Source organism: Podarcis muralis, chromosome 18, assembly GCF_964188315.1.
Source record: "Podarcis muralis chromosome 18, rPodMur119.hap1.1, whole genome shotgun sequence".
In the NCBI taxonomy this organism is placed as follows: Eukaryota; Metazoa; Chordata; class Lepidosauria; order Squamata; family Lacertidae; genus Podarcis; species Podarcis muralis.
In genome coordinates this window covers 12,886,624-12,902,168 of record NC_135672.1, presented here as the reverse complement: position 1 = coordinate 12,902,168, position 15,545 = coordinate 12,886,624, and the positions used below count along the sequence as shown (strand labels likewise).

Genomic DNA, 15,545 nt, shown 5'->3' with positions numbered 1-15,545 from the left:
GTTGTTGAACAGAAATACAGTTAAGAAGAAGTATATTAATAGTGATATTTTAGGGAGCGGGCGAGCAGTCGGGGCCCATGACTTACATCCTAGGAGCCCACACAACACAAAACACGGTTGCTGCATGTAGATTTTATTTTATTTGCTTTTTATCTTATATTTTCGAAATGTACATCCAGGGTTTTTTTTCCTTTAATTTTTTTTGGGGGGCCCCCAAGAGAGTGGGGCCCTAAGCGAGAGCTTGTTTAGCTTAGACGTAAATCCGGCACTGTATGGAAAGGAAATAGATCCCCTCATTTTCGAAGAATGTTTCGTCAGCATCATGCGATAGACTGTCATGAACGTGGGAGCTCTATTCAACCATCCTTGCTAGCAAGGTCTATCCGGGGAAAGCTAAATAATGTCTCCTTTTTCCTGAGAGATATATACATATAGACCTATCTAAATGTGTACATGATATCAAAATTTATACATAGGCACGCCGCCCTGTCTCTTGCCAGAATGTAGGAAATGTCTAGAAATGTCAATAAAAACTCAACTCTGCCCAAAGGGTGAATTTACAGCTTGCCATTGTTGAAAGCATTCGTGGCTTGCATTCAAATCTTATGCAGAAAGTCAGGGCAAGGGGACACAAATGGTGGTTACACACCGTATTTTTCGCTCTATAAGACGCACCAGACCACAAGACGCACCTGGTTTTTGGAGGAGGAAAACAAGAAAAAAAAATATTCTGAATCTCAGAAGCCAGAACAGCAAGAGGGATCGCTGCGCAGTGAAAGCAGCAATCCCTCTTGCTGTTCTGGCTCCTGGGATAGCTGCGCAGCCTGCATTCGCTCCATAAGACGCACACACATTTCCCCTTACTTTTCAGGAGGGGAAAAGTGAGTCTTATAGAGCAAAAAATACGGTACCCTCTTTTATCATCACAACAACCCTGAAAGGTAGGAAAGGCAGTCTGTTCATTTTGCTATCTCATTTTCCCCACCACGCCCCCCCCCCCGACTCAGTTCTCCACAATTGCACGTCATTTTTGGACAACGGCTATTTTTTCAGAAACCCTCCTTAAGAAACCTTTTAATGCAACTTTGCCTAAGACACAGAGATTTCCCCCAGGCGATCTCCGCCGGACAGAACACATTTCTGCACATGCCTTTCGCTAAACAGATGTGTCTCCGTGCATAATTTCCTGGAGCAAATGCACTTTTTGCACGAATCCGCCAGTCGGGGAACTGCGTCGCAAAATTCGGGGTATGAATTTCAAACCGCCTTTTGCTCAGATTTAAGTTGTTGAGCTTTCGCTTCTGGGAGGGCTAGCTGGGGGTATAATCGACCAAGCTCTTGAACGTGCCTGCTTTAGAGCATCTAAATTTCTTGCGAGGGCTTTACAGATTCGTGGGACAAAACTGGATCAGGAAACGAGAAAGGAATGATCCGCTAAGAGTTTGGGGAGTAGAAAATGTAAAACATTATTAATAGCGGTTATTATTATTTTTATGGCTGCTTGCGAAACACAACAAACCAAACAGACTGGCTGCATTTAGGATAAGACGTATTAAATTGGGCATCGGGTGTGTTGTCAGGAAGCAGCGAGGGTTTGGGGGAAGATACCAGGCAAGAGGGCAGTTTTCCCCATTCAATGCTGATGTCCATTTCCGCTTCGATTCCCTGTCCCGTCCGAAATGGATCTCCAGGTCAGGAAATTTCCAAACTCCACACTCTCCCCGTTCCAACAATCGAGTCTTAATTCCCAGGTGCTGTTCCTGGAGGCCTCCGGTGCCGTTTCCTTTAACCGCTGTGGTGGGAAGAAATCAAATTTGGAATGAGGCTGAACCTGAGGGGTCCCAGCCTGCACAGGAGTCCCTGCCTCCAGAACCAGCTGGGCCTGAAGGGTCCTCACCTGTGCTGGGTCCACAGGTGAGTCTGCTCTGGTTCCTGAGGTGATGGAGGACCCATTGCCTGCAGGTGCACCTCTCTCAGCCCCGTCAGGGGAAGGTGAGGTTGCCTCTGGGTCCGGGAACCCTCCAGCCTCTCCTGCGCTGCGGAGGCTCAGGGCAGAGAGGTGGAGGGAACGAAGTTCCCGCAGGAGGAGGGCTCGCCTCCAGGCCAGGAGAGGTGAGTCACCTGTGGACCGGGGCCGCCCTATGCCTCGGGGGAGATAAAAGCCAGCCAGCCCCAGTCCCAGGTTGCGGGAGCAACATTGTTGGTAGCCTGTTCCTGCCTTCATCCTGTCCTGCTCTCCTGACCTCACCCGACTCCCTGCCTTGGACCCAGCTTCAGCTTTGACAGACAGCCTCCATACCGCACCCTTGACCTCGGACTGGACTCGGACCTCGCCGCACGGTTAGCCCCTGGGACCAGCACACTGTTAAGGTCATTTTGAGTCCCGATTCTGTCTTCTGCGGCATTAGCTACCCCTCACAGTTTGGCGTCATACGCAGATTGGATGAGCATGCCCTCAATTCTTTGTTTCTTGGTTGATCCCAGGATTCCCTGACATATGGGACCTGATCCGCCTGCCCCCATAACTTGGGATCACCCCATATTGACACCACACCTCTACCGGGCTCTGACCCCAAAGCACCCAGACTTCCCAGCAACCCAACAGAACAGAAGCTCAGCCCCTTCTCTCTGCCCCATAGACCATATAAAAATCACATTTTTTCACTACAAGACCTGGGGGGTTGTCCCGCGGGGGCGGCTGGCGGCTGGTTCAGCAGCTTCCCGTTCTCCAAAAGGGGTTTCTTGGTCTCCAGAGTTCTCAATCGGTCTAAAGGAACACAAAGCAAACACATTCCGATGTACGGTTTTGCCTTCCAAACAGGAGCAACTGGCGCTTACCTCGTTTCCTACAAATCCACCCCAGGGTGTGTGTGTGTCATATTTTATTTGGATTTCTTCCACCAGGCGCATCGATTCTTGTACCTCATATCCCAGGGACAGTCCTGGATTTACAGAAGCCGTCCCAGTTTCCGATAGAACCCCAGAATGTCCTGTTTTCCCTTAGGATGCCCCTATTTTCATGGGAGAAACGTTGGAGGGGATGGAATAGGACGTCCCTATTTTCAGGGGAGAAACGTTGGAGGGGATGGAATGGGACGTCCCTATTTTCATGGGAGAAATGTCGGAGGGGATGGAATAGGATGTCCCTATTTTCAGGGGAGAAACGTTGGAGGGGATGGAATAGGACGTCCCTATTTTCACGGGAGAAACATTGGAGGGGATGGAATAGGACGTCCCTATTTTCAGGGGAGAAACGTTGGAGGGGATGGAATAGGACATCCCTATTTTCAGGGGAGAAATGTTGGAGGGGATGGATGGAGCCAAGTGGGGTGGGTTGACTCACCGGCACTGATTTGTATTCCCGGGGAGGCAGGATTCGGCTGCACGACTGCACCTGATCTTCCAGGGAAGATTTGTGGGCTGGAAACCGAACCAGCAGTATTCACGACTCTCCCTGTGTTCCAAGTGCCCCCCATCGTGTTGGCGCCGCCGGACGAAACGGGGCTTGCCGGTCTCACAAACGGGTTGCTGGGGAACGAAGAAGTCCCCTGCGAAGCAAAGAACCCCGATATCTCCTCTGAACGAGTCCTGCGATATTTCAGCAGAGCTGCGCGGGTGGAGAGGCTTCAAGGGGCCACATTTGGGCCCCCAGGAAGCTCCCTGACGGCCCTTCTGCCAACTCCGGCAGGTAACAACCAACCGTCTTGCCAACCCTTCCATGCCCAGTTCCGTTTATATCCGGGTTTGGTGGAACTTCTGCGCTTTCAATCCCCAACAACAACCTGGCGAGTTAGGCTGAGAGCGAGCGACTGACCCTAAGCTCACACTCGGTGAGTTTTGTGGCTAAGTGGGGAGATTCGAACCCAGCTCTCCCAGGTCTCGTCATGACAGCAGCCCCCTCTCTTTATCCCCCAATATCTACCCATAAGGTTTGCCCCGATATTTATTCCATTAACCCACTTTGCCCCTAAACAATAGGGCGGTGATTGGTGATGTGGTAATGCTGTATTGTATTATTTATGCAAATTGACTTTCTCTGGAGTTAAAGATCTGACTGGGACAAACCTCGTTACGTTGAGCTGGTATTTTGCACAATTTGTATACGGTGTCTGTTTGATCATGTGTGGTTTGCTGTGCCTCATAAAGGACATTAAAATAAAACCTCCCTAAAGAGGGCTGCCTTCAGATGTCTTCTAAAAGTCAGATAGTTGTTTATTTCCTTGACATCGGATGGGAGAGGGTGCCACCACTGAGAAGGCCCTGTCCCTGGTTCCCTGGAACCTCACTTCTCGAAGGGAGGGAACCGCCAGAAGGCCCTCGGTGCTGGCAATAATAAGGCTATTATTGGATGGTAATGGAAAACTAATAAAATTATGATCCAAAAATGAAAGAGGGAAAGGGCGTGCGAGGAGTGCCGGAATTGTGGCTTATTACCCTGAAATTACCCTGAGACGTGGGTGGCGCTGTGGGTTAAACCACAGAGCCTAGGAGCCTAGGAAGGTTGGCGGTTCGAATCCCCATGACGGGGTGAGCTCCCGTTGCTCAGTCCCAGCTCCTGCCCACCTAGCAGTTGGAAAGCACCTCAAAGCGCAAGTAGATAAATAGGTACCGCTCCGGTGGGAAGGTAAAGGGCGTTTCCATGCACTGCTCTGGTTCGCCAGAAGCGGCTTAGTCCTGCTGGCCACATGACCCGGAAGCTGTACACCGGCTCCCTCGGCCAATAAAGCGAGATGAGCGCCACAACCCCAGAGTCGGCCACGACTGGACCTAATGGTCAGGGGTCCCTTTACCTTTACCTTACCCTGAGATTCAGGCATGCTGTCTTGCTCTGCTGTAACTGCAACTGAAGGGTCTCCTTCTCCCCAACCAACTGCTGTCTCTCCACATACATCTTCTTGGTCTCCGCATCCTGGGCGTCTCGGAGGATCTGCTTCTCCCTCTCGCACTGTAATTTTTGGGCGCCCGCTTGGCGCTCCTTCTCCTGCAAGCTCTGGGTGCAAGTGGCCTTCTCTCTTTGCAGCCTCCCGTTCTCCTCGGCCGCGCTGCTCACTTTCTGGTCCACCTGCCTGGCCAGCACCTCAAACTGGTCCCGCAGGGTGTCAGTCAGTAGGCGGAAGTCCTGGCGGGCACTGCCGACCTGGTAGCATGTGGTGAACTTGGACATGACCTGCTCAAAGGACGACCTCAGGTTCTCCGGGACGGGATTCAGTTTGGACAAGACTTGGGAACCCAGGTTCTGATAGGTCTGCATCCGCGACTGTTCTCCCAGCCGGTCGATCTCACAAGCTTGCTTCTCCTTCTCTGTCTGGTCCAATTTGTCCTGCAGGTTTTTCTGGACGCCGGACAAGGCCCCTTGCTCCAGTTGGCTTCTCAGCTGCAGAGCGGCCAGTTTTTCCTGCAGAGAGTCGATCCGAACTGCGGGACGTTCGAAAAAGGAGAGAAAGACAAAATGATATGGGGAAAAAAAGTTTTGGATAACTTTTGTTTAAAAAAAACCAGAGGCTTTTTTGTAAGGTATTATAGGTGGAAAAGAAAATAAAAAGTTGTTTTTTATTTGCCAATAAATAACCAAAAGAAAATAATATCTGCCAAAATAAAATAAAAAGTTGTTTATCTGTGCAGTGACAGCAGCTTTCCATCCCCCAAAACTCAAGGGTCAGATAGATAGATAGATAGATAGATAGATAGATAGACAGACAGAAATAGATAGATAAATAAATATAGATAGATAGGTGTTAGATAGATGATAGATAGATATATGATAGATAGATGATAGATAGATAGATTAGATAGATGATGATAGATAGATAGATAGATAGATAGATAGATAGATAGATAGATAGATATAGAGAGATAGATGATTGATAGATGATAGATAGATAGATAGAGATAGATGGATAGATAGATAGATAGATAGATAGATAGATAGATAGATAGATAGATGATAGATAGATAGATAGATAGATAGATGAAAGATAGATGATAGATAGATAGATTAGATAGATAGATAGATAGATATAGATAGATATAGATGAAAGATAGATGATAGATAGATAGATGATAGATAGATAGATAGATAGATATAGATAGATAGATAGATAGATAGATAGATAGATAGATGATAGATAGATATAGATAGATATAGATGAAAGATAGATGATAGATAGATAGATAGATAGATAGATAGATAGATAGATATAGATAGATATAGATGAAAGATAGATGATAGATAGATAGATAGATAGATAGATAGATAGATAGATTAGATAGATAGATGATGATAGATAGATAGATAGATATAGATATAGATGAAAGATAGATGATAGATAGATGATAGATAGAAAGATAGATAGATAGATAGATAGATAGATAGATAGATAGACAGATAGATAGATGATAGATAGATAGATAGATAGATAGATGTTAGATAGATAGATGATAGATGATATAGATGAAAGATAGAGAGATAGATAGAGATAGATGATAAATAGATAAAAAATAAAATAAAATGTCCAGTAGCACCTTAGAGACCAACTAAGTTGTTGTTGTTGTTGTTGTTGCTGTTATTATTATTATTATTATTATTATTATTATTATTATTATTATTATTTCTTCTTATGGGGGGGAGGCAGGATTTCCGGCGGCTGCTGGGCTTTGCACGGATCTCTAGGGGCAGCCTTTCCTGGCCATAGCTGTCAACTTTTCTCTTTTCTTGCGAGGAATCCTATTTGGAATAAGGGAATTTCCCTTAAAAAACGGGAAACGTTGACAGCTATGTTCCTGGCATGGCCAACCCGACACCTGTGGCCGATCAGCCTTCAGGGACTCATTCAGAGAACCAGCGGGCACCAGCTGTCTTCGGCCGAACTTCTACCAGCTGTAGCCTCAAGGCTAGATTAATAATAATAATAATAAAAAAATTTTATTTACATCCCACCCTCTCCAGCCAAAGCCGGGCTCAGAGCAGCTAACAACAGTAAAAATAGCACAGTTTGCGATTACCGCAATGCGCCCCGGGCGGGGCTGCCCTTACCTTGAGTCGTCATATTCAGAAGGTACAAGTTGTAAGCACATTCCCGGCTCATCTGTTGGGCAATTGCGTCCTGCCTTCGCTGCTCATGGCATTTTAACTGGGGGAAGATGGAGAGGGGGGTGGGTTAGGATCAAGCGATTTGGGGTGGGAGAGGAAAATAAGCAGAGCTGACACTGACTGGCTTCCCCCCTTTGGGAGATTCGATGGAGAAAGCAGCTTAAAGTATTACTAATAATTATTATTGATCACTATTAATCATTATTAATTAGTGTTAATTCAAACTGCGGGAGGCAGTGGAAGACAGGAGTGGCTGGCGTGTTCTGGTCCATGGGGTCACGAAGAGGCAGACACGACTAAACAACAAGAAGTGTTAATTAGTATTGCTTATTGCTTATTATTATTGCTCTTCTTCTTCTTTGCCAATCCCTCATAGCCGAGTAAAATTGTCTTCCATAAACACGGTTTTAACAGTGAGTCCGTAAGTGACTGTGGAGGCCAATTCTGGATCCCCACGTCCTTCCACAATGGGGACATTCATTTCCAGGCAGGAGTTGATCCTGGCGAGGGTTTGCCAAGTGCACCTTCCTCTTAGCACGTTTCTCCCTTGCGTCCTGAGTTCGAGTGTCTTCAAAGCCCACAACACCTTTGTTCAAGGCTGTTCTCCAACTGGAGCGCTCACAGGCCAGTGTTTCCCAGTTGTCGGTGTTAATACTACATTTTTAAAGATTTGCCTTGAGAGTCTTTAAACCTCTTTTGTTGACCACCATCATTACGCTTTCCATTTTAAAGTTCAGAATAGAGGAGTCGCTTTGGAAGACGATCATCAGGCATCCGCACAACATGACCAGTCCAAGGAAGTTGATGTTGAAGAATCATCGCTACAACACTGGCGATCTTTGCTTCTTCCAGTACACTGGCATTAGTTCACCTGTCTTCCCAAGTGACATGTAAAATATTTCGGAGATACCGTTGACGGAATCTTTTGAGGAGTTGGAGGTGGCATTTATAAGTGGTCCACGTTTCACAAGCATACAGTAAGGTTGGTAGTGCAATGGCTTTGTAAAAAAGCATTTTGGTTTCCCTGCGAATGTCCCACTCTGCACTTCAATCGGGAGAAAGCCACACTCGCAGAGCTCAGGCAATGCTGGATTTCAGCATCAATGTTGGCCCTTGTGGAAAGATAACTGCCCAGGTAGGAGAAGTGATCAACACTTTCCAACGCTACATCATTGAGTTGGATTTGATGGAATGCCCCAGGCTCTAATATATTTTACCTGTTTCCAGGCAGGTGGTTCCTTCCTAGGGATGGGGGCAGAAACTGGTCCTTTCCTCTCATTTTCCCCACCCCCAATCTGAAGCTCGGATTTCGACATTTCCCCTCATGGAAATTTATCAGCATCTCAGCGTAAATTTCTCCCGGCAAACACATTTTGTGTGTGTGTGTTTTGCCTAAGATTAATTTTCCTTCTCTCTCTTTTTTTTGCAAAGCAATTCCCCCCCCCCCCCGCCATAATGCTTCCTTGAATGTTATTCTCCAGCATTTTGATGCAAATATCGCCCTAGCTTGGGAATTTGGGGACACATTACTCTGTCAGGAGAACTGCACTGAAAAATTCAGAGAAGGGTGGATTTGAAAAGATGGCTGTTTTTCGGTTAGTTTACTTTTTCTCTGTTATTATTGCTATTATTCATCATCAATCTTTATTACGGTCCAGAGACCCAACAAATCATTACAAAACAATTCACAATTCCTACAGCCTACCTCCAGGTTAAACAAGCATTTTGTTTAGAATATAGGGCTCATTTGATCTTGCAACCACCGATAAAAACTTTGCCACTGCTAATGTTCTAACATTTGTCCAGTCTTCCAATAGGAACCTGACATAGTGAGCCTCTGATTTTCCTGGGAAAGGTACCAGCAAGGGGAATATCAGTTCAGCCCTGGCTTGCTCATATTTTGCACAGTGGAGCAAAATATGTTTTATGGAATCGATGTCTTGAGCAGATGAGCCAATTCTGTCCTGGTAGGGAACTCCTCTCAACGCTGCAGAAGGAAAGACGTTTAGTCTGGCTTTGGGGAAAAGCCTTCGGTAGTTTGGTACTGTCAGGTTTTTAATGTAAGATGTTAACTTAAAGACATGCCCATATTGTACTCCTACTGCCAGCGGACTACAGACTGCATGTGATCGAGGGCGCAAGTCACTGTGTGCATTATCCCATAATCTTTGCTTTAACGTCTTTTGGGCGCCTTCATAACCCAGGTAATAGAGTTGGGTAATACATTCATTCTTATCATCATTATCATTATTATTTAGCAGGCAATGCAGTATATAATATGCAGCAGCCATTATGGCAAACAGGCATTCCCTATAAAGAAGAAAGACCGACAGGAAGAAAATTATAACAATACAAATTATTCATATTAACGTCTTCTGTTTAGGAGCTGTTTGTGGGAGCTCAATGCTCCTGGATATGAAAGCAAGTCACAAAAACATAACAATTCGAAATAAACTTATCACTTTTGCACGGCCCTCAAAGCATTCTCAGTTTGTGTGTCCATCCACCCCCCATTAATTCAATATCCAACAACATTGCGTACCATAGACTCATAAAATCGTAGAATTGGAAGGGACACTCAAGGGTCATCCAGCCCAACCCCCAGGGTCGGATTTAGTTTTGATGAGACCCTCAGCTCCTGAAGGTTATTGCTTATTTTGCAGAGGACTGACCAACAGATGCTTTCTGCAAACAGCTGTGTCATGACTGTTGAAAGATTGTCTGCCTACATCTTGTTGCTAAAGGGAAAGAGGAGCTCAATGTTCAGCTATTGCTATAATGATTGTACATAGTGCTTGCAAAAGGGTAAAAGAGGATTGGGAAATGACAGCACCAGCACATAACATCCAGTGAAACAGGGACATCCTATTCCATCCCCTCCAATGTTTCTCCTGTGAAAATAGGGACGTCCTATTCCATCCCCTCCAACGTTTCTCCCTTGAAAAGAGGGATGTCCTCTTCCATCCCCTCCAACATTTCTCCCCCTGAAAAGAGGGACGTCCTATTCCATCCCCTTCAACGTTTCTCCCCTGAAAATAGGGACGTCCTATTCCATCCAAACCAGGACGGCTTCTGTAAATCCAGGACTGTCCCTGGACGTTTGGAGGGTGTCTGAAATAAACACCCCAACTCGTAGCACACAGGCCCATCTCTCCATGCATGCGAGCTTCTGTTGTTGGCGGGGACCCCCAGAGATCATCCAGCCCAACCCCGTTAGAGACGGTCTCTCTGCTGACCTTCTCGTTGTTGCAGGCCACCAACGTCTTGTTGCAGCTGCTGGCCTTGTTCTTGTTCAGGTTGGCCTCCACCTGGCTGGCGTTGAGCCGTTTCTTGAAGTCGTCGATTTTGCTGCCCTGTTCCTGGCCCTCCTTGTTGCATTGCGAAAGCCTCTCCTGCAAGACTTTCTGGTGCTTCTTGGCGCTCTCCTCTGAGTTTCCGTACACCATGAAAAGCACCAGCCCCAGGATGATGAGGAACTGGATGAGCGAGAGGAAGAGGAAGAAATATTTCATGTAGAAGCCGCAGTCCCTCTTGTTCGGGTTCTCCTTCAGCTCCAAGCCCAGCTTGGCCATCGTGTAGGGGTTCTTCTCCATCTCGCCACCAACTGCCTCGGCCAACCTCGAAGGAGCCGCTTTTAGGTCAGCTGGGCGGGGACTCCAATTCCCCCAGTGTTTATATTGCCTCCTTCCTCTCGCCTGACTCCATCCTGCCTGTCCGGAAAAAGCTGCTGGTTCCTGGTTATCAAAAGGGGCCCTCTTGTCACCGGGAGATTTCTCGGGGGGCGGCCTCTCGTGGCTCCTTCCCCCTTGTTTTTTGTTTTTTCGGCCGACGGGAACAAGGCCAAGGCGGCCTCGCCTCTGCCACTCTGGTCCCCAGGGTGCCCCGAAAGACGTCAGCCGGACAAAGGCATAGAAGGAACCAGAGCATTGTCGAATTTCAGAGGGACAAGGGTCCCCCGGAGATCCTCTAGTCCAACCCTCTGTGTGCAGGAGTCTTTTGCCCAACGCGGGGCTCCAACCCACAACCCTGAGATGTTTGACCGGCTGAGCTCTATCCCAGGAGCCCCAGAGTCTCCTTGGCATGGAGGGCAAAGTGGGGCAATACCCCACTAACTTCAGCCTGTATCCCCCCCCCCCCCACCAGCCCCAGGCCCTATCACTCAGAATGTCCTTAGCCCCTAAAGCAGGGAGCGCATAAAAAAGGGATTATATGGATATGTATGTGTGTTTTAGGGACGCGGGTGGCGCTGTGGGTTAAACCACAGAGCCTAGGGCTTGCCAATCAGAAGGTAGGCGGTTCAAATCCCCGCAATGGGGTGAGCTCCCGTTGCTCGGTCCCTGCTCCTGCCAACCTAGCAGTTCGAAAGCACAAAGTGCAAGTAGATAAACAGGTACCACTCCGTTGGGAAGGGAAATGGCGTTTCCGTGCGCTGCTCTGGTTGGCCAGAAGCGGCTTAGTCCTGCTGGCCTCATGACCCGGAAGCTGAACGCTGGCTCCCTTGGCCAATAAAGCGAGATGAGCACCACAACCCCAGAGTTGGTCACGACTGGACCTAATGATCAGGGGTCCCTTTACCTTTACCTATGTGTGTTTTAAAGCTTCCAAGCCTTCATCATGGGGAAAATCAGAACTTCACTAGACTTCCTTACTCTCCCCACTCCTTCTGCTGCCCCCCCCCCAATTTTTCCGTTTCCCACACCTAAACCAGGGGGTGTCGAATGTTAGGAAAGATGGAGGGCACAAAGAGAAGGGGACGACGGAGGACGAGATGGTGGGACAGTGTTCTCGAAGCTACCAGCATGAGTTTGACCAAACTGCAGGAGGCAGTGGAAGACAGGAGTGCCTGGCGTGCTCTGGTCCAGGGGGTCATAAAGAGGCGGACACAACTAAACAACATAAGTCAAAGCTATGGGTTTCCCAGTCGTGATGTATGGAAGTGAGAGCTGGACCATAAAGAAGGCTGATCGCCGAAGAATGGATGCTTTTGAATTCTGGTGCTGGAGGAGACTCTTGAGAGTCCCATGGACTGCAAGAAGATCAAACGCATCCATTCTGAAGGAAATCAGCCCTGAGTGCTCACTGGAAGGACAGATCCGGAAGCTGAGGCTCCAAGACTTTGGCCACCTCATGAGAAGAGAAGACTCCCTGGGAAAGACCCTGATGTTGGGAAAGATGGAGGGCGCAAGGAGAAGGGGACGACAGAGGACCAGATGGTGGGACAGTGTTCTCGAAGCTACCAGCATGAGTTTGACCAAACTGCGGGAGGCAGTGGAAGACAGGAGGGCCTGGCGTGCTCTGGTCCAGGGGGTCACGAAGAGGCGGACACGACTAAACGACTAAACAACAATGCCAAGGCCCCCATCTGCACTAGGTATATAAAGCAGGTATGATACTGCTTTAAACAGCCCTGGTCGTCCCCCCTGCCAAAATCCTGGTAAGTGTGGGATATTGGTTATGCCACTGGGCCAGGACTTGGGAGACTAATGTTCACATCCTGACTTGGCTGCAAAGCACGACCTTGGAATCAGTCCCTCTCTCTCAGCCTAGGCTACCTTGCAAGGTTGTTGTTTTCTGGGGATAAGATGGGAAGGAAGGAGAAGAACCCATGTCGCCTTCAGCTCCTTGAAGGACCGGCGAGGTACAAATGTGATCAACAAAATAAAATCGTCATCATCTCATTTCCCCTCCCAGTGCTACTGTTATAGGAATTCTAAGGTCTTATATATAAAAAATAAATGTTCATAAATGTACAAGGCAAACACACATGCGTAAGTATAGTGTCCGAAACAGTACAGGGAAGCAATCCTGAAGCCATTTGGACTCTCCCAAATCGACCTCAGATATTTCTCTGCATATTGGCATCGAGACATTATCATTTCCTTTTTCCTTCGGGGATAGAGGCCCGCAGGGAATGTGTCTCTCCTCCTCAATAGCTTTGAATGCCATCCCCCTCCCTTTCCCCCAAAGCAGTAGATGTCGGGTCACCTCTGAGCTACTCCCGAACTACCGGATTTCGCTCTCGGCTCCTGGGGCTTCCTTTTCAGAGCTAGAAATAGCGCCAGCCGGGCACCACCCTTCCGGGCTCAGAGGAAAACCCAGAGACAGTTCCTGTGGCAATTTGGGCTCTCTGGCCGAATGCAGGACCCTCTTCATCTCACTGAATCTCACTCTGCAAAGAGAAATTCCCCACTCTCCTTCTTTGCTTATACAGCATCTGCGTCTTTCCTCTGCCCTCCACATCCCCTTTTCCTTTCGTGCTGCACCTCTGATTTTAATCGATGGCGCATAAGCTCTTATAGCGGCTCAAGAGTGGAGATGAAAACCCTCTGAATAAATCAATAAATCGTGTTGTGCCTTGTCTAAAGCTAGGTTAGGGAAAATGTCAGTCACTTCTCCTACCTGGGCAGTTATCTTTCCACAAGGGCCAACATTGATGCTGAAATCCAGCACCGCCTGAGCTCTGTGAGTGCGGCTTTCTCCAGATTGAAGTGCAGAAAGTTTGAGGACCGGGACATTCGCAGGGAAACCAAAATGCTTGTTTGCAAAGCTATTGTACTACCAACCTTACTGTATGCTTGGGAAACATGGACCACTTATAAAGGCCACCTCCAACTCCTTGAAAGATTCCATCAACGGTGTCTCCAAAAATTTTACACATCACTTGGGAAGACAGGCGAACTAATGCCGGTGTCCTGGAAGAAGCAAAGATCTCCAGTGTCGAAGCAATGATTCTTCAACATCAACTTCGTTGGACTGGTCATGTTGTGCGGATGCCTGACTATCGTCTTCCAAAGCGACTACTCTATTCTGAACTTCAAAATGCTGGTGGTCAACAAAAGAAGTTCAAAGACTGTCTCAAGGCAAATCTAAAAAAATGTAGAATAAACACCCACAACTGGGAAACACTGGCCTGCGAGCGCTCCAGTTGGAGAACAGCCTTGACCAAAGGTGTTGTGGGCTTTGGAGACACTCGAACTCAGGACGCAAGGGAGAAACGTGCCAAGAGGAAGGCGCACTTGGCAAACCCTCACCGGGATCAACCCCTGCCTAGAAACCTATGTCCCCACTGTGGAAGGAGGTGTGGATCCAGAATTGGCCTCCAGAGTCACTTACAGACTACACTGTTACAGACAATTTTACTCGCTACGAGGGATCGCCAAAGAAGAAAGAAGGAGTTGCTGGGTGGGTTGAACTGCATGACCTCTGGTATCCCTTCCAACAGTTCTACGATTCTAGGGATTAAAGTTCGTTGGAGCGGAGCCAGACTTTAAAGGACGGAGATTGCAATAATGGGCTTGTTTTGGTATTCAAGCGTTTGACGTGTTTGGGGGGAAACACTTAGGACAGGCGCCAAGAACAATTCAGAAAGACAAAAGGGCCTGAACAGATGAAGTGAGCAAAGCAGCCAGATATCTGTCCCAAATCGCAAGATGATGGGGTTAGATCTGGTTAATTGTTTGGATGATTTATAGACTTCCCTTTGCAAAAAAAGGCGCAGGGCGTTTTGCAAACAAAAGAAGACGAAGGCAAAAAAAACCAACAACATCCAAACAGGGAGAAATCCAGGCAACTGCCAATTATTCCTCAAATCCCAGGAAGTCTGGCTTGTTAAAGGCGCTTTTAGGAGTTGTTAAGAGATCGCCCTCGCAAAGCTATTGTTATAAGAAAAAAACCCTGCTCCTTTTCCCCTTGTGGGGTACCCAAGAGTCCTTATAGAGTCCTTATGTAGGTTCTCTATCATAAGAGAAAATAACAGAGGCCAAGCAGAGAATATTGTGAAGCAAAGCGGCCAGCAAGCCTGATCTTCATTGAACTGTTGCAACAGGGTCCTCACTCACCACACGCAGGAGGGAGGAGGAATCCAGAATATTGCTGCGCAAGCTCTTTGATAGACTTTTGAAATTGCCTCCCCTGTAGCTCAAGACCACCCCCCAAAACATCAGGCATACATCACAGAAAGAGGTGGTCCCCAGCAGAAATGGGAGGGTGTTGCTTCTCTCCTGTCTGCCAGGAGACCTGATCAATCATGCCTTATCAATTGCCTTTTCTGGGTAGCCTGGCCATTCCTTGGAGATGGTAAACACTTAGTTCCTGAATCTCTTACGCATATTGATAACTTTGCTCAGCTGAACAGATACTTGCCGGGCTGTATTTACAGGGAGGTGTGAGTCCCTACAGTCCAAAGAACATTGCAGAGCTTTCCCCATTTCCTTCCTCCTTGCAGAGAAATATTTGAGGTTAATTTGGGAAGAGTCAAAATGGCTTCAGGATTGCTCTCCTGTACTATTTCAGACATGTGGTTGGTATACTCATGTATGTGTTTGCCTTGTACATTTATGAACAATTATTTTTTATATATAAGACCTTAGAATTCTTATATCTTGGTCCAGCTCTCACTTCCATACATCACTACTGGGAAAACCATAGCTTGGACTATGCGGACCTTTGTTGGCAA

The 15,545-nt window shown here is 47.4% G+C and overlaps 1 protein-coding gene across 1 annotated transcript; it reads right to left on the bottom strand.

Moving 5' to 3' along the window:
• Positions 1 to 121: 121 nt before the first annotated feature.
• PLVAP (plasmalemma vesicle associated protein) lies at positions 122 to 10,740 on the bottom strand. Its single transcript, XM_077921963.1, has 6 exons — positions 10,327 to 10,740; positions 7,034 to 7,130; positions 4,802 to 5,415; positions 3,344 to 3,548; positions 2,674 to 2,767; positions 122 to 1,792 (listed from the first exon to the last, which is right to left on the bottom strand). Exons 1-6 carry the CDS (start codon positions 10,681 to 10,683, stop codon positions 1,786 to 1,788), a joined length of 1,374 nt encoding a protein of 457 aa, XP_077778089.1. The 5' UTR covers positions 10,684 to 10,740; the 3' UTR covers positions 122 to 1,785.
• Positions 10,741 to 15,545: the final 4,805 nt, after the last annotated feature.

Bases quoted from the DNA above. Each gene is read 5' to 3' on its own strand.
- PLVAP (XM_077921963.1), bottom strand. From the start codon at position 10,683: ATGGAGAAGAACCCCTACACGATGGCCAAGCTGGGCTTGGAGCTGAAG. The intron at 7,131-10,326 runs GTCAGCAGAGAG...ATCTTCCCCCAG, and splicing joins TGGCCTGCAACAACGAGAAG to TTAAAATGCCATGAGCAGCG. The intron at 2,768-3,343 runs GTGAGTCAACCC...GTGTTCCTTTAG, and splicing joins GGGAATACAAATCAGTGCCG to ACCGATTGAGAACTCTGGAG.